General features: G+C 49.5%; 3 protein-coding genes across 3 annotated transcripts in view; 1 reads left to right on the plus strand and 2 right to left on the minus strand.

The window, feature by feature from the left end:
- The window catches only part of wdr59 (WD repeat domain 59), a 14,713-nt gene extending 11,873 nt beyond the window's left edge, over positions 1-2,840 (plus strand). The window contains exons 23-25 of the mRNA XM_083921122.1: positions 1-110; positions 1,374-1,516; positions 2,134-2,840. The exon at positions 1-110 is cut by the window's left edge and continues 11 nt beyond it. Coding sequence (XP_083777248.1) covers positions 1-110; positions 1,374-1,516; positions 2,134-2,369 — 489 coding nt within the window. The 3' untranslated portion in view covers positions 2,370-2,840. The remainder of the gene's footprint in view (positions 111-1,373; positions 1,517-2,133) is intronic.
- A 1,176-nt stretch (positions 2,841-4,016) lies between these two features.
- Positions 4,017-10,312, minus strand: LOC310952371 (WD repeat-containing protein 88-like; the record flags this gene model as incomplete). The annotated part of the gene is made up of 11 exons (XM_083920966.1): positions 4,017-4,142; positions 4,257-4,349; positions 5,093-5,161; positions 5,240-5,322; positions 6,366-6,550; positions 6,689-6,818; positions 6,892-7,030; positions 7,273-7,336; positions 7,514-7,602; positions 7,770-7,880; positions 10,187-10,312. 11 exons carry the CDS (start codon positions 10,310-10,312, stop codon positions 4,017-4,019), a joined length of 1,215 nt encoding a protein of 404 aa, XP_083777092.1.
- A 445-nt stretch (positions 10,313-10,757) lies between these two features.
- Positions 10,758-17,500, minus strand: part of LOC310952515 (G patch domain-containing protein 1-like) — a 17,451-nt gene continuing 10,708 nt past the window's right edge. The window contains 9 exon segments of the mRNA XM_083921133.1: positions 10,758-10,879; positions 11,179-11,309; positions 12,066-12,181; positions 12,440-12,526; positions 12,673-13,009; positions 14,158-14,366; positions 16,352-16,440; positions 16,799-16,815; positions 16,817-16,927. Coding sequence (XP_083777259.1) covers positions 10,852-10,879; positions 11,179-11,309; positions 12,066-12,181; positions 12,440-12,526; positions 12,673-13,009; positions 14,158-14,366; positions 16,352-16,440; positions 16,799-16,815; positions 16,817-16,927 — 1,125 coding nt within the window. The 3' untranslated portion in view covers positions 10,758-10,851.

Genomic DNA, 17,500 nt, shown 5'->3' on the forward strand with positions numbered 1-17,500 from the left:
GAGCACGCCACCCCCTGGGGCGAGTCCTCTCCTGACGACTATCGCTACGGCAACCAGGGCTACACCGACCCACGGGAACGAGAGCGCGAGCAGCACGACATGAACAAGAGGTGACGTCGTTGTTCACACGTTTGTTTCTTACCAGGGAAAATAAAAACATGATATCCACAACATCCGGGAAGGTGGCGCCGGAAACGAGTCGAGAGGCGAAGAAGAGCTGCGAAGAGCTACAAAGAGCGACGAAGAGCAACAAAGAGCTACAAAGAGCTGCGAAGAGCTACGAACAGCTGCGAAGAGCTTCAAAGAGCTGCGAAGAGCTGCGAAGAGCTGCGACAAAGAGCTACGAAGAGCTACGAAGAGCTACGAAGAGCGTCAAAGAGCTACGAAGAGCTACTAAGAGCGACAAAGAGCTACGAAGAGCTACAAAGAGCGACAAAGAGCTACGAAGAGCTACAAAGAGCAACAAAGAGCTACAAAGAGCTACGAAGAGCTACAAAGAGCGACGAAGAGCTACAGAGAGCTACGAAGAGCGACAAAGAGCTACAAAGAGCTAGGAAGAGCTACAGAGAGCTGCGAAGAGCTACAAAGAGCGACGAAGAGCTAGGAAGAGCTACAGAGAGCTGCGTAGAGCTACAAAGAGCTAGGAAGAGCTAAAGAGAGCTGCGAAGAGCTACAAAGAGCGACGAAGAGCGACAAAGAGCTACGAAGAGCGACCAAGAGCTACGAAGAGCTACAAAGAGCTACGAAGAGCGACCAAGAGCTAGGAAGAGCTACAGAGAGCTACGAAGAGCAACAAAGAGCTAGGAAGAGCTACAGAGAGCTGCGAAGAGCTGCGAAGAGCTACAAAGAGCGACAAAGAGCTAAGAAGAGCGACCAAGAGCTACGAAGAGCTACAAAGAGCTACAAAGAGCGACCAAGAGCTAAGAAGAGCGACAAAGAGCTACAAAGAGCGACCAAGAGCTAAGAAGAGCGACAAAGAGCTACAAAGAGCGACCAAGAGCTAAGAAGAGCTACAAAGAGCGACAAAGAGCAACCAAGAGCTAGGAAGAGCTACGAAGAGCTAGTTTTAATGGTGTTTTAAATGGTTTTACAGTAGATCATGAAAAACATATTTATATATAATCATCTATTATATATTTAAAGATTTATTGTTTCTATGGTGATGTAAAAAAAAACAACGTCTGAACTGCGTGAGGTCGATATTTCTGATCCTTCGTGTTCTGTTTATTTTGCACTAAAGTCGATAAAACAAGAAAACACTTTTTATTAAATATGAATGAAACAGAAATGTGTCGCCTTCAGAAGAGAAGCTGTGTCCAGATATTAGAAATGCCCACACCTGCGTGCTCTGATGTCACTTCCTGTCCCCGCAGGCTGCTGGACCCGGCCAACATGCTGCAGTTTGACGACTTTAAGAAGTGTTACGGTGAGATCCTGTACCGCTGGGGTCTGCGGGACAAGAGGGCCGACGTGCTCAAGTTTGCCTCCTGCCCCCCGGAGCCGCACAAAGGCATCGGTACGTTTACACTCACACGTTGTGATCGGACGCTGCAAAGACGGCGTGGAGCGTCACGACTGACAGCTGCGACCCACTCCTGATCGGTCGGGTGCCGCCCGATCTGTACGGCACAGACTGGTTAAACAATGACAACATGGCGCCGCCCGTATCTGTCCGTTCTCTAACTTGATCCAATCGTCCTCGCCTGCGGGAGCCGCCATCTTGTCAGACTTTGACTCCGCCTCATTTCCTCTGACCAAAAAAGGGCATGTATGTGATGCTGGGGGGAGGGGCGTACGACCATCTAGCTGACGTTTACAGAATTAGCCACATTAGCTCCAACGCCCGGGAGCTAGGCTAACATGGAGGTAAATACTCTCAGCTCTTCAGGAGGGAAAGTTTGTGAAGTTGGAGAAAAGATCCACTTCGCCTCAGACTGGAGGGAGACGCCGCCGCGGTGATGGCGGCTTTTTCCTCGTCTTTATCTGTAGGTCTGTTTTAGGAAATAACGTCTGTGTTTGTTTGGAGCTCGGAGGACAAATAAAGCGTGTGTGGTTCTGTGTGTGTAGACGTGTTGGCGGTGGTCCCGCGGCGCCCCCCTGATCATGTCGCTGTTCTTGCTCTTGTCTCTGCAGAGTTCGGCGTGTACTGCTGTCACTGTCGCAGTCAGGCCCGGGGCACTCAGTGCGCCGTCTGCAAGCGCCTGACCTTCCAGTGCGCCATCTGTCACGTGGCCGTACGCGGCTCGTCCAACTTCTGCCTGAGCTGCGGTCACGGAGGACACACCAGCCACATGATGGACTGGTTCAGGCGGCAGGACGAGTGTCCGGCGGGCTGCGGCTGCCACTGTCTGCTGCAGAGCACCTTCTGATGATGTGACGGGACGGATCCGAACCTGAGGGCCGCGGCCCGTCCTCACGACTGACCCTCCACGTGAGGAACCACCAGAAGAACCCAAACCGGACGCCACTTCCCTCAGGACGACAAAGTCTCGATCTGTACCTTTCGTCTGAGACAGGAAGTCTCATGTTAGCCACACCCACCAGACCCAGCCCACGTCAAAGAACCTCACGTCTCCTGTGTCTCGCCCCAAAGGTGTCACCTGAACGCACCACAAAGACTCCAGCTGACGGTGCGTTCAGTAATAACGCTCCACGGCAGCAGGTGGCGGTCGTCTGCATCCATCAGTGACACACAGAAACATCAGCAGGTGCATCTGTATCGGCTTCTGCTGCGTTCTGAGAGTTTCCCCGCCAGTCTTCACAGAGCGGCGTCCACAGGCGGCTCCGTGTTGCTGCTGACGCCTTTTTTATGTTCAATAAATGTTCAGTTTTTAAAAATTGAGACTTGTAACGTTTATTTTCGTCACATCAGGAAGTAAACTGAGGGAGAAAGAGTCGAATCAGCTTCATTATCGCTCATCGTCTGAAGCTGAGGAGTCGATCCGTGGTCTTCATCTTTCAGGAGCGACGTCTCTGTTCCAGATGCTAGTTAGCCCGTTAGCATGCTAACAACACAACAAATGAGTTTTACAAAAACACAAACAACCAGGAAGAGTTTCTGCTCAAAACGATCATGTGACCTGATAGTTTTCTCTCCTCACTTCCTCCTCCTCTTCCTCTCCAGAGTCACAGACGCTGTTTTAAATGTTAAACACTAACTTTAAATATTCTCTGTCAGGAAAAATGAAGAAAGTTTATGTTAAATAATAATAAACTTGAGTTTGAATTCATCAAAGTTTCTGTTTTATTCACAGAACTTAAAAAACACGATGAGCAGAGTTTGACTGAAACACTTCTGCAGAATGGAGCTGGAAGCGTTTGTGATGAACGTTTATGATCATGGAGACGTTTGTCCAAAAATGTCGATATATTGAGGCGGCAGCATCTCAGTCCATAGGTGACTTGGTTGGGAACCGGAGACTTGCAGGTTCGAGTCCCTGTGTGGACCATGAACTGAGTGTGGACTGGTCGGTGGAGAGGTGCCAGTTCATCTCCTGGCAGCCCCCTCGCTCTGACATCTCTCCATTAATTGCATGTGTGTGTGTGTGTGTGTGTGTGTGTGTGTGTGTGTGTGTGTGTGTGTGTGTGTGTGTGTGTGTGTGTGTGTGTGTGTGTGTGTGTGTGTGTGTGTGTGTGTGTGTGTGCATAATAATTACGGACCAGGAGAGGGAGGGAGGGAGGGAGGGGGGGGGTCATTTTACGAGAGGCAGATTTTTTTATATTAAAGTTGAAAATCTACAAGAAAATAAACTGAAAGTTAAAAGTGTCTTTATTCATGCAGGTTGTTTTTCTTTTTACGTCCATCACTGCCACCGACCCGCGGTTCGATTCTCTCCCATTAAACGCAGAACTGCAGTGCATTGTGGGTGATTTCCCCCTCTGGAGTGACCATCGTTCACTCCATCACCACGTTACCTTCAGCTGAGTCCGACTGCTGACCTCTGACCTCTGACCTCCGGGACAGGGCGTCATGTGAGCGGCGGGGGCTGCGGTCACGTGAGCGGCGGGGGCTGCGGTCACGTGAGCGGCGGGGGCTGCGGCCGGTACCTGGAGGGTGATCTGAGCCGGCAGAAGACGCACTGAGTCAGCAGCTCTGAGGTCTGGAGTCGGGACACGGGGAACGGCTTCCCACACTCCTCACACTGGAACACACACACACACACACACACACACACACACACACACACACACGACCACACGATGTTCAGACGGCGTACAAAAGGGAATCAAACCGTAAACACCAGAGACGGACTCACCTGCAGGATCTGGGCCCCCTCAGTCCTCCTCCGCTCCAGGACCGCTGGGATCTGCTCCAGGTTCTCTAAGTGATACAACTTCACAGTCCCGTCCTGCAGAGGCACACGTGATGATAATGATATTAATAATAATAATAATATTAATAATAATAATAATAATAAACTGTATTCATATACACAGGGATGTACAGCAGACACGGGACTCACTGCAGGATCTTCTCTTTATAAAGTACTGGATCTGAATTCATCACCACCTGATTAAAGTGTTTTAAAAGTTATTATAGTTCGTGGCTTTAAATCCTCCTCCTACAGAAGAACCAGCTGTGTGTCAGCGGTTTTAATGGTGCTTTTAAAGTGTTTTAATAGTTTAAAACATGTTTTAATGGTGTTTTTAAAGTGTGTTTAAAGTGTTGTGCAGCTCCACTGAAGGATCCTGAACATCATTTAAAAATGTTTTAATAGTGTTATTTTTAGTTATTGATAGTGTTTAATGGAGGTTAGTGGAAGAACCAGCTGTGTGTCAGAGGCTGCAGCTCCACTGGAGGATCCTGAACGTCATTTAAACATGTTTTAATGGTGTTTTAAACATGTTTTAATAGTGTTTTAATGGTGTTCTTAAAGTGTTTTAAAGTGTTTTAATAGTTTTAATAGTTTCAAACGTGTTTTAATAGTGTTTAAAGTGTTGTGCAGCTCCACTGGAGGATCCTTAACGTCACACGGTCTAAAGCTGTTGCTGTGATCTGAACGCTGGCGTTAAAGTCGCTCATGAGCAGCTGAGGTCAGTTGAGGTCAGCTGAGGTCAGCTGAGGTCAGCTGAGGTCACAGACGGCGTTTACCTTCGAGGCCGAGGAAACCAACTTCCTGTCAGCGCTGACGGACACATCTGTCACCCAGTCACTGTGGCCCTGACACAGAAAACCAAACTGAAACAACGCTCTTAACGTCAGACTGATGATGAACCGACGTGTCGGCAGCTGAATCACCTTCAGGACGAGCGTGGGGCAGAGGGACGCCGTCTCCCAGAGTGCAACAGTCCTGTCGTAGGAGCCCGACACCAGCAGCTCGTCTGTGGAGCGACAGGAAGAGTCGGAGGTTTCTGTTTAACAAACACTGAACTCTGAGGTTAGTTTTTAATGATGGAGCCGCTCAGATCCTTCAGCGTGTCGTCTGTTTGTGATGACTCATCACATCAACGAGGCTAAATTCATTTCCTATCCGTTCTTTATTTGCACAACAAACAAAAGTAAACTTGAATCAGGTCGTGACGAACATTAACACTGTTAAAGGTGTTTGATCTGACTGACCTTTACTGAATTAGCCACATTAGCTCCACCGCCCGGAGCTAAGCTAACAGAGCACGGTGCTAGGTAAACTGGAGTGGGAGTCAATGTTGAATTAATGAATTTTGTTCTGGGACACGGGGGAACAGGAAGTCATTTTTTTATAATTTTGTAACAGGAAGAGGGCAGAGACACGGAGGTGAGTCTGTAGAGTGAAGAGCAGCGTTTCTGATTTACACACAGACACACACGCACAGTCCCACGCTCACAGACTGGAAAACACCCACAATCCTCCGCTGCTCATTAGCATTAGCATCTCGTGTCCGTGTCATAGACAGCAGGCTGGATTAAAGGCTTTTTAATTAGCGTAACAGAGCTAACGCTAACACGGTGTGTTCTTAAACCATCTTGTTACTATGGAAACACGACCGCACGAACGACCTCAGTCCAGGTGCAGATGACGGAGTTAGCATGCTAATGATAGCATGCTAATTATGCTAATACTGACAACTAGCCTCCGAGGAGAAGTGAGGGCCAGGGGCTAGCTTTCACTCAAGAGGCCACGCCCCTAATTATTCATAAACTCAGTGTTGTCATGGAGATCTGAGCTAAACACACGGACCATAATGTTCTTTGGTCCTTAAACAGGTTTAATGATGCTGTGTAAACGGCTGTTTAACATGAAACCTGCCCCTAGTGGACACTCAGAGAACTGACGCTGACCCAGCCTCCTGATTGGACCAGACAGGAAGTCTCTCTGTGGGGGCGGGGCTTGGTTCGGACCTTCATTGTCGCTGAAACAACAGAAGAAAAGTGTGTGAGGCGTCACCGTCAGCGGAGAAGCAGCAGGAGCTGACGCTGCCTTCGTGGCCTCTCTGCAGCGTCGTCCCCCCGCGGGACCGGAACCCTCCGGCCTGCAGGTCCCACAGCTTCACGCTCTTGTCCCAGGACGCCGTGCACAGGAAGGACCCGCTGGTGGTGAAGCAGCAGTCAGAGACGACGTTGCCGTGGTTACTGAGACAGAGAGAGGTGACAGATGAAATAAGGGTTTAATGAGAGCGCTGAAGTTCGCTTCAGTCAGAATCAGGAGCACCTCAGCTCTGAGGGCGCCGCCCACGGCCCGTTTGGCAGAGTCGGGCTTGTGTCTGTCACCTGTGGATGTTCACGGTGGTCCTCTGAACCCGCAGGTCCCACAGTTTGAGGCGGCGGTCTGCGGACACCGTGGCCACTCTCTGGCCCTGAGGGTCGAACCGGCAGCGGGTGACGGTGGAGCGGTGCTGATCTGGGGGAGGAAACAAACGCACCTTCACTCCCCGCCCCGTGTTCAGAACACTGACCGTGCGGCGGCGTCGTACCGCTGACGTGGTGCAGCGTCCGCCCGTTGGCCGCGTCGCTGACGTAAACGCCGTTGTGTGGATCGGCGGCGCAAACGAGCAGCCGGCCGTCAGACGAGCAGCTGCAGGAGGTCAGCAGGCCGGGCGCCTTCCACCGCCACTGAGACGACACCAGCACGCATCAACCGTCGGGACTCGTTATTATTTATATTATAATGATAAAATATTATATTATCATTTAAATCATCACAGACTTTGATCGTTCAGGGATTCAACCACAGGTAGAAGCAGAAGAAGAAGAAGAAGAAGAAGAAGCAGAAGAAGAAGAAGAAGAAGAAGCAGAAGAAGAAGAAGAAGAAGAAGAAGAAGAAGAAGAAGAAGCAGAAGAAGAAGAAGAGTTACCAGCGTCTGTCCCGTCTCCAGGTCGGTGGACGCCATGTTCTTGTCCCAGGACACCGTCACCATCCTGAACACACACGCAGTTCAGTTACGCACACACACACACACACACACACACACACACACACACACACACACACACACACACACACACACACACACACACACACACACACACACACACACACACACACACACACACACACACACACACACGATGATGACGTGATGACGTCACACTCACCTGTTGGTGTTTGGGATCAGAGCGCACTCAGTGATGGTGTGAGTGTGAACGCCATCGAACCGCCGCAGAGGCCTGCAGCTCTGCACGTCCTGAGGTCAGAGGTCACAGTTACTGTCAACAACGATGTGACTGCGGAGGCCAGAACTCAGAACTTTATTAAACATTATTACGTAATAATGCCGTGTGAGTCTGCGTATATACAGTCATGAAGCCGTTTCAGAGCGTTTTAACTGAACAAAGGTAAGAACCAGTTTACCCAGAGGACGGCGCTGCGGTCAGAGGAGCAGCTGAGGACGCAGCGGTCGCTGAAGCAGAGTCGAGCGGCAGTGACGCCGTCGCTGTGACCGCGTAACGTCTTCACAGGAACCTGCAGAAACACGAGAGCACCGCTGTTAACACGCTAAAGGAACCTGAACGCACCTCCGTTAACACGCTAAAGGAACCTGAACGCACCGCTGTTAACACGCTAATGGAACCTGAACGCACCGCTGTTACATCGCTAACACGCTAGAGGAACTTGAACGCACCGCCGTTAACACGCTAAAGGAACCTGAACGCACCGCTGTTAACACCCTAAAGGAACCTGAACGCACCGCTGTTAACACGCTAATGGAACCTGAACGCACCGCTGTTACATCGCTAACACGCTAAAGGAACCTGAACGCACCGCTGTTAACACGCTAATGGAACCTGAATGCACCGCTGTTACATCGCTAACACGCTAAAGGAACCTGAACGCACCGCTGTTAACACGCTAAAGGAACCTGAACGCACCGCTGTTAACACGCTAATGGAACCTGAATGCACTGCTGTTAACACGCTAATGGAACCTGAACGCACCGCTGTTAACACGCTAATGGAACCTGAACGCACCGCTGTTAACACGCTAATGGAACCTGAACGCACCTCCGTTAACACCCTAAAGGAACCTGAACGCACCTCCTTTAACACCCTAAAGGAACCTGAACGCACCGCTGTTAACACCCTAAAGGAACCTGAACGCACCTCCTTTAACACCCTAAAGGAACCTGAACGCACCGCCGTTAACACGCTAAAGGAACCTGAACGCACCGCTGTTAACACCCTAAAGGAACCTGAACGCACCGCTGTTAACACGCTAATGGAACCTGAACGCACCGCTGTTACATCGCTAACACGCTAAAGGAACCTGAACGCACCGCTGTTAACACGCTAATGGAACCTGAACGCACCGCTGTTACATCACTAACACGCTAAAGGAACCTGAACGCACCGCTGTTAACACGCTAATGGAACCTGAATGCACTGCTGTTAACACGCTAATGGAACCTGAACGCACCGCTGTTAACACGCTAATGGAACCTGAACGCACCGCTGTTAACACGCTAATGGAACCTGAACGCACCTCCGTTAACACCCTAAAGGAACCTGAACGCACCTCCTTTAACACCCTAAAGGAACCTGAACGCACCGCTGTTAACACCCTAAAGGAACCTGAACGCACCGCTGTTAACACGCTAAAGGAACCTGAACGCACCGCTGTTAACACGCTAAAGGAACCTGAACGCACCGCTGTCAACATGCTAAAGGAACCTGAACGCACCGCTGTTAACACGCTAATGGAACCTGAACGCACCGCTGTTAACACGCTAAAGGAACCTGAACGCACCGCTGTTAACACGCTAAAGGAACCTGAACGCACCGCTGTCAACAAGCTAAAGGAACCTGAACGCACCGCCGTTACATCATTAACACGCTAATGGAACCTGAACGCACCGCGTTACATCGTTAACACGCTAAAGGAACCTGAACGCACCGCTGTTACATCGTATTTTGCATATTGAAATTTTCAACTTTTATTTTTTAACTTTGAATTCATGAACATTGAAAAATAAAGAGTTAAATTCAGAGTCATGCCATTGAGAAAAATCATTTCAGTGCAAAAATATTCAGTAATAGAAAATGTATTATCTATTTAATTTTAAAATCAGACAATTTAAGTTTATTTATGACATTAAATGAAATGTGACTGTGACAAAAACAAACACAGTTATGTTGAGATGCTGTTTTTCTCAAATGGAGCTTGAAACCTTGAAAACACCTTAAATTCAAGCCTCTTTATGAACTCTGCACTTTTCAAACCTTAAAACATTAAAATTCAAGCGTTCAGGAGCTTAAAATCCTTAAAAACACTTAAATAAAACAAACAATTATGTTGAGATGCTATTTTTCTCAAAAGTCACCTGTTTTTAAATGAACCTATAAAATAAAACACTTTATTTTAAGTCAAAACTCTTTTTTTAAGCATTTTAAGCAAATGCTCGTTTCAAACCTTGAAAACACTTGAACTTTAATGTGTTTTAAGGTTTTAAAAGTGCAGAAGCTTAAAATCCTTAATGACAAAAGGATTTAATATAAAACAAAATTAGTTTTTTACTTAAAATTCAAGTGTTTTAAGGTTTAAAGCACCTGAACACTTGAATTTTAATGTTTTTCAGGATTCCCGCTCAACCGAACTTGTCTGTTAGCTCCGCAGCTAACGTAGCTAACATTAGCCGCGGAGCTAACGTAGCTAACATTAGCCGCGGAGCTAACCATAGCTAACATTAGCCGCGGAGCTAACGTAGCTAACATTAGCCGCGGAGCTAACCCGAGCTAACCGGAGCTCTCCGGTAAGTGGCGGTGGTTCCGTACCTGTGAGCCCGTGCTCCAGTCTCCTCCTGCCGCCGCCTCCTCCTCCTCCTCCCGCCGCTCCTCCTCCTCACCTCCCGGAGGATCCTCGGTCGATAGCGGATCCGTGTTTTTACGCTTTTTAGACATTTTAGAAACTTTATTAAAGACTCCGTCGACGTCAGTTTGATGTTACCATGGCAACACACACACGCATGGTGCGTTCAGGAGCCGTGGGACGTTTGAGTGTTTGTGGAGAAATAAGCGATGAACGAGGAAAAGTCAAAAGATTTAATTCAGTTTTTATTAGTTTTTATTTAAACCGCGGAGTAAAAACCCGAGGAGGAGGAAACACATTTATTAATGAATTAAACAATTAATAACTTAATATAATAATTAACTAATAATTAAATGTATAAATAAATACAGGAATAAATAAATATGAAGCATTTAATTATTATTTTATTCATGTATTTATATATTCTTTTATTTATACCTGAGTCATGTTTAGTCCTCTTTTCCTTTCCTCAGAATTATTTTCATGAGTCAAAACTTCAGAACAAAGAAAAAGTTTCAATAAAAACAAAAACACAGAAAAGATTCAAATATTTTTATTATTTTTAAACAAAATAAAAGTGAGAAGAGAAGAAGAAGAAGAAGACGTCCGTCCTCACGGAGGAAACACGCCTTCACCAGGACGCACGGACGTGTTTCAGCCTGCAACACACACAGACACACAGACACACACACACAGACACACACACACACACACACACACACACACACACACACACACACACACACACGCACACACACGCACACACACGCACACACACACACACACACACACACACACACACACACACACACACACACACACACACACACACACACACACACACACACACACACACACACACACACACACACACACACACACACACACACACGTTAGTTTACTAATTCTTGTTGTGTTTTGCCTTTAATGGCGTTTCTAAAGTGCAGTGACCTCTGACCTCTGCAGCAGCTGCTCAGTGGACGCCTGCGCGGCGTCGGCGTCCTCGTCCTCGTCGCTGCTGCTCTCCGTCTCCTCCTTACTCTTCTTCTGCTGCTTCCCTTTGTGTTTGTGCTTCTTGTGTTTCTTCTTCTGCAGAAAAAAAAAAGAATCAAACAGGAGGAAGAGATTCATTCTTATCTTCTCCTCTTCCTCACGTCTACTTTAAACAACGACGGCTTAGACACAAACGAGAAATAGAAACATGAAACTTATCAACACGACATCATCAATGCGTGTGACGTGTTACGGCGTGATGCACGTCACGGCACGTCGGCTCCATAGCACCCCATAGTTAGCTTTAGCATTTCTGAGGTGCTGATCGTGCTCTTAAGGTCACAAAAAGCTGAACGAGTCTTTAGCGTCTAAGCGTAACACCTGACACGGGTCGTGGGCTCGTGTGTGTTAAACTGGCTCCAGGGCGCCCCCTGGAACAGTTCAGTCACTGCCCCCCCCCCCCCCCCCCCCCCCCCTTTTAAATCTGATGTGGACGTACGACACTTAATCACTAATTACTTTGAGCACTTGAACGCACTTTTACCAGAAAACTTTTTCTTTCAGTCTGTTGAAGAAACGTCTGAATTACACGTTTAAGTGTTTTATTTTTCTACATTTTCTCTGTTTGAGTCTCTAAATGTTTCCTAAAGTCACCAAATGTTTGCATCTCAGTATACACGACGTGCACTGGGTGCGTGTGATGAGTTTGTGTTGGATTTGTCTTGTTTTGTTTTTCTGAAACTGGATTCTGTTGTTTTCTGTTGCTGCTGAAATCTGAAACACGTTTAAACACACTTCCTGTTCAGCTGTGATGATGTCAGTGGCGTGAAGCGTGGCGTGCAGAGTCTCTACCTTCTTCTCCTTCTTGTGTCTGTGCTGCTTCTTGCTCTTGTGTTTCCTCTCCCTGCTCCTCCTGCGGGGTTTCTCCTCCTCACGGGCGGCGCTGGAGCCGGCGGCGCCTCCTCTGGCTGAACAGGGAACAACAGGAAGTCGTGAGTCGCTCTGCGGCCGCGCTGACGTGGGTTCAAAGCGTTAGAGTCTGAACATGTTCGAGAGTCTTCTCTCAGCGTCAGCGTTAAAAGAATATCAGTGAGTGAAACTTTAAAAGTGTCTCATGTTCATTTCCTGCAGCAGCTGATTCATGATTTATGTTAAAATCCTGTTTAATGTTCTTTAATCTTTCATAAGCACTTTGATCCGTGCGCGGTGACGCTCTGTGGACTCACTGAGAGCAGCTGACGGAGGCGGCAGCTTCGGACCAAACTCTTCCTCGTCTTCTTCTTCTTCTTTAAGCGTCGAGTTCTGAGAGGAAACTTTAAAGAAACAGCGTCAGAATCACACGAACACGTCTGCAACAACACTTTGATTCTTTTATGGAGCAAAGAAAACTGGGAATAAGTGTCCAGAACTCATTTAGACAGATTTAAAAGATGTGACAGACGTGTGTTTCTGTTTTTACCTGCAGGCCGGGTGGAGGGGGTGATGGAGGAGGGGGTGATGGAGGAGGTGGTGATGGAGGAGGAGGTGGTGATGGAGGAGGTGACGGAGGAGGTGGAGGTGATGGTGGAGGGGGTGACGGAGGAGATGTTGAAGAGGTTCAGCGGCCGTGCGTCCTCCTTCACCTCCTTCACCTCCTCCTGCTCCTCGTCGTCCTCTCCCTCTGATGATGAAGAGGAGGACTTGTCGTCAGAGGAGCTGGCGAAGATGGCCTTGAACAGATCCATGGGAGGCCGGCTCTCCTCCTCCTCCTCCTCCTCCTCCTCTTCTTCACCTTCTTTCTTCCTGTCTGAACTCTGCTGATGGAAGAACACAACATGAACTTCTCCTTCCTCCTTCCTCAGACATCAAGCTCACACAAAACAAACATGTGCACCAGTGTTTCCTTCATGAGCACAGATGAACTCCCTCCTGAGGGGAAGTGCGCGGATGATCTCCACCTTCTTAATTGTAAAGAAAGTGTTTGCATGTGGATTTTGTGCTTTTTTCATTTCTTTTCTTCTTTTTTAAATCGTTTTTTTTTGTCTTTTCACTTCATGTTCAGGGAACGACAGATGGAAACTCAACTAAATCATTTCACTGCAGCTGTGGATCAAACTAACTCCACCGTTATGATCTGAGAGGAAGTTCAGCTTTTTCACACGTCGTCCAAACGACACCTGACGATGTTTGCAAATTTATATATAAAATGATTCTGATTTTAAATCTAAATCCAGTGAAACGTGATTAAAAACATGAGGCGTCATTAACTCAGATCTTAACTGTATCGTCCTGTGTCAGTGTGTTTAACCACATCAGTGTGAAAAACATTTATGTTAGAGTTCATGTGTGTGTCTTTTCTGCTGACTCAGCGGTGTTCAGGGTGTTTCCATCGAGTGGCGCTGATTCTGGAGTCAGAAGAACGTTAGCGGAGCTCTGCTCACGCAAGCAGCTCCAGCCTCTGATCCTGGATCAGGTCTCAGGGGCAGCAGCTCCAGCCTCTGATCCTGGATCAGGTCTCAGGGGCAGCAGCTCCAGCCTCTGATCCTGGATCAGGTCTCAGGGGCAGCAGCTCCGGCCTCTGGTCCTGGATCAGGTCTCAGGGGCAGCAGCTCCAGCCTCTGATCCTGGATCAGGTCTCGGGGGCAGCAGCTCCAGCAGTGGACCCCAAACTTCCCTTTCCCGGGCCACATTAACCAGCTCTAACTGGGGGATCCTGAGGCGTTCCCAGGCCAGTGTGGAGATCTAATCTCTCCACCTGGTCCTGGGTCTTCCCCGAGGCCTCCTCCCAGCTGGACGTGCCTGGAACACCTCCCTAGGGAGGCGCCCAGGGTTCATCCAGACCAGATGATCCTGAATCAACACCCACGTTTGCACATTTTACCGCACAGTTATTCTGCCTACGCAGAGTTTTTAAATGCAGCGTTCTTCAGAAATGAGGCAGCAGACGATGAAACGGTCACATTACCTCTGACGTGTCTGCAGCCTGCCGCTCGCTGCAGCCGGAGGACGGTAACGCCGGTAACGCAGTTGCGGCGCCGTCGTCCTGTCGGCTCTCAGTCTGTTGTCGTGCGGCGCTGAGCAGCTCACTCAGCGGGTCCTTGGTCTTCTTCTCCTCCTTCTGCTCTGAGACGTCCCACCTGGACCTCTTCCCCGCCTCCGGAGCCTTCGGAGCAGCTGAGGAGGAAACACAGGACTTTTTTTATCGTGCTGCAGCTTTAAAACTTTTAAAACTAAGAAAAACACTCAAAGTCAAGTGTTCTCCAGCCCCTGCATCGACCCTGAGCATGTTTAAACCGTATTCTCCTGAATATGCTGAGTTTGTTTTTACTGAAATCCTGCTGAAGAAGAGGGGGGTCGTGTTTTTGGGTGTGCGTGCTTCTACAGACACAGTCAGTGTGAGCGTCACATGTTCATTAACAGTCACAACAGCAGATGGAGCCAAACCTCTGTAACACCAGTTCCCTCCATGACGCCGACCAGCTTAGAGACACGGGCCGGAGACACGGGCCGGAGACACGGGCCGGAGACACAGGCCTGAAACACGGGCCTGAGACACAGGCCTGAAACACGGGCCGGAGACACGGGCTGAGACACGGGCCGGAGACACGGGCCTGAGACACGGGCCTGAGACACGGGTCTGAGACACGGGTCTGAGACACGGGCCTGAGACACGGGCCTGAGACACGGGCCTGAGTCACGGGCCTGAGACACGGGTCTGAGACACGGGCCTGAGACACGGGCCTGAGACACGGGTCTGAGACACGGGTCTGAGACACGGGCCGGAGACACGGGCCTGAGACACGGGCCTGAGACACGGGTCTGAGACACGGGTCTGAGACACGGGCCTGAGACACGGGCCTGAAACACGGGCCTGAAACACGGGCCTGAGACACGGGCCTGAGACACGGGCCTGAGACACGGGCCTGAGACACGGGCCTGAGACACGGCCTGAGACACGGGCCGGAGACACGGGCCTGAGACACGGGCCTGAGACACGGGTCTGAGACACGGGCCTGAGACACGGCCTGAGACACGGGCCTGAGACACGGGCCTGAGACACGGGTCTGAGACACGGGTCTGAGACACGGGCCTGAGACACGGGCCTGAGACACGGGCCTGAGACACGGGCCTGAGACACGGGCCTGAGACACGGGCCTGAGACACGGGCCTGAGACACGGGCCTGAGACACGGGCCTGAAACACGGGCCTGAAACACGGGCCTGAGACACGGGCCTGAGACACGGGCCTGAGACACGGGCCTGAAACACGGGCCTGAGACACGGGCCTGAGACACGGGCCTGAGACACGGGCCTGAGACACAGGCCTGAAACACGGGACGGAGACCGGGCCTGAGACACGGACCGGAGACACGGGCCGGAGACACGGGCCGGAGACACGGGCCGGAGACACGGCCAAGTCCCGAGAACAGAGGCTCTAAAGTGTGAGGGGGAGTTCTGAGTCACAGAGCTGCACACATTTACGCAGCTGCTCCATCAGGAGACGTTTTGTCGTGTTTTTGTCGAGCAGCGGTTGTTTAGAAACTGACGGATGGTTTTGTTTGTTTAACAGGTTCCTGAAGAGGAAGAGTTCTGGTTTGAGAAGAAAGACGCGTTTAGTTTTGGTCTCAAAACTGCTTCTTTAAAAAGAGGATGATCTTCTCTTCAGGACATTACGGTAAGTGTCCCTGCAGACGTGTTCTGTGCGGTGTGCGTGTGCGTGTGTGTGTGTGTGTGTGTGTGTGTGTGTGTGTGTGTGTGTGTGTGTGTGTGAGCGCCCGCTGCAGGCGGTGTTCTGTGTGTGTGTGTGTGTGTGAGAGCGCCCCCTGCAGGCGTGTTCTGTGTGTGTGTGTGTGTGTGTGTTGTGAGCGCCCCCTGCAGGCGTGTTCTGTGTGTGTGTGTGTGTGTGTGTGTGTGTGTGTGTGTGTGTGTGTGTGTGTGTGTGTGTGTGTGTGTGTGTGTGTGTGTGTGTGTGTTTGTGTGTGTGTGTGTGTTGTGTGTGTGAGCGCCCCCTGCAGGCGTGTTCTGTGTGTGTGTGTTGTGTGTGTGTGTGTGTGTGTGTGAGCGCCCCTGCAGGCGTGTTCTGTGTGTGTGTGTGTGTGTGTGTGTGTGTGTGTGTGTGTGTGTGTGTGTGTGTGAGAGCGCCCCCTGCAGGCGTGTTACCTGCCGTCTCTCTGTTCTCCGTCACTGTCAGGAAGTTGAAGACTGAAAACTTGTCCCTCCTCACTTTGGGCAGACCGACCAAACTGGACCTGCAGGACGACGATAACAACAACAACATCAACAACCACACACGTGTTCTGCTCGTCTTGGATCCAGTGGGTGATTTAGTTTGAGAATAAAGAAAATTAACATGTTTGATTCTTATCAACACTGAATGTAGATGCTAACGTTAGCCGCTAGCCTTACCTAGCACAGACTTCCTGCAATTGTTTATCACATGTTCAACATGTACGTGCATGTGTGTGTTTGTGTGTGGGCGTGCATGCGTGTGTCTGTGTGCATGTTTGTGTGTGCATGCGTGTGTTGTGCGTGTCTGTGTGTGTGTGTGTGTGTGTGTGCGTGTTTGTGCGTGCGTGCGTGCGTGTGTGTGTGTGTGTGTGCTTGTACCCGGGGTACGGGTCGGGGCACGTTGAACCTCTTGCAGAGCAGTTTATCAGGAAACCACTCAAACGTTTCTCTGGTCAGTTTTCCAAACATCTTCATTTTGACGGCGGCTTGTTTATCGTCCATGTCGCCCTGACGACCACAAAGACGACCACACAGACAAACAGACAGACAAACAAACAAACAAACAAACAGTTCAGGGGAGGAAGTCCTTCAAAATAAAGGCCCGGCAGATTATTAAACAGTGTCAACAACAACAATAGACACATAAATAAAATGTCAGCTCTGTTGCATTATGGGAAGTGTCGGCTCTGTTGCATTATGGGAAGTGTCGGCTCTGTTGCATTATGGGAAGTGTAGGCTCTGTTGCATTATGGGAAGTGTCGGCTCTGTTGCATTATGGGAAGTGTCGGCTCTGTTGCATTATGGGAAGTATAGGCTCTGTTGCATTATGGGAAGTGTCGGCTCTGTTGCATTATGGGAAGTATAGGCACTGTTGCATTATGGGAAGTGTCGGCTCTGTTGCATTATGGGAAGTATAGGCACTGTTGCATTATGGGAAGTGTCGGCTCTGTTGCATTATGGGAAGTATAGGCTCTGTTGCATTATGGGAAGTGTCGGCTCTGTTGCATTATGGGAAGTATAGGCACTGTTGCATTATGGGAAATGTCGGCTCTGTTGCATTATGGGAAATGTCGGCTCTGC

Source organism: Echiichthys vipera (assembly GCF_963691815.1).
Source record: "Echiichthys vipera genome assembly, chromosome: 1".
Classification (NCBI taxonomy): domain Eukaryota; kingdom Metazoa; phylum Chordata; class Actinopteri; order Perciformes; family Trachinidae; genus Echiichthys; species Echiichthys vipera.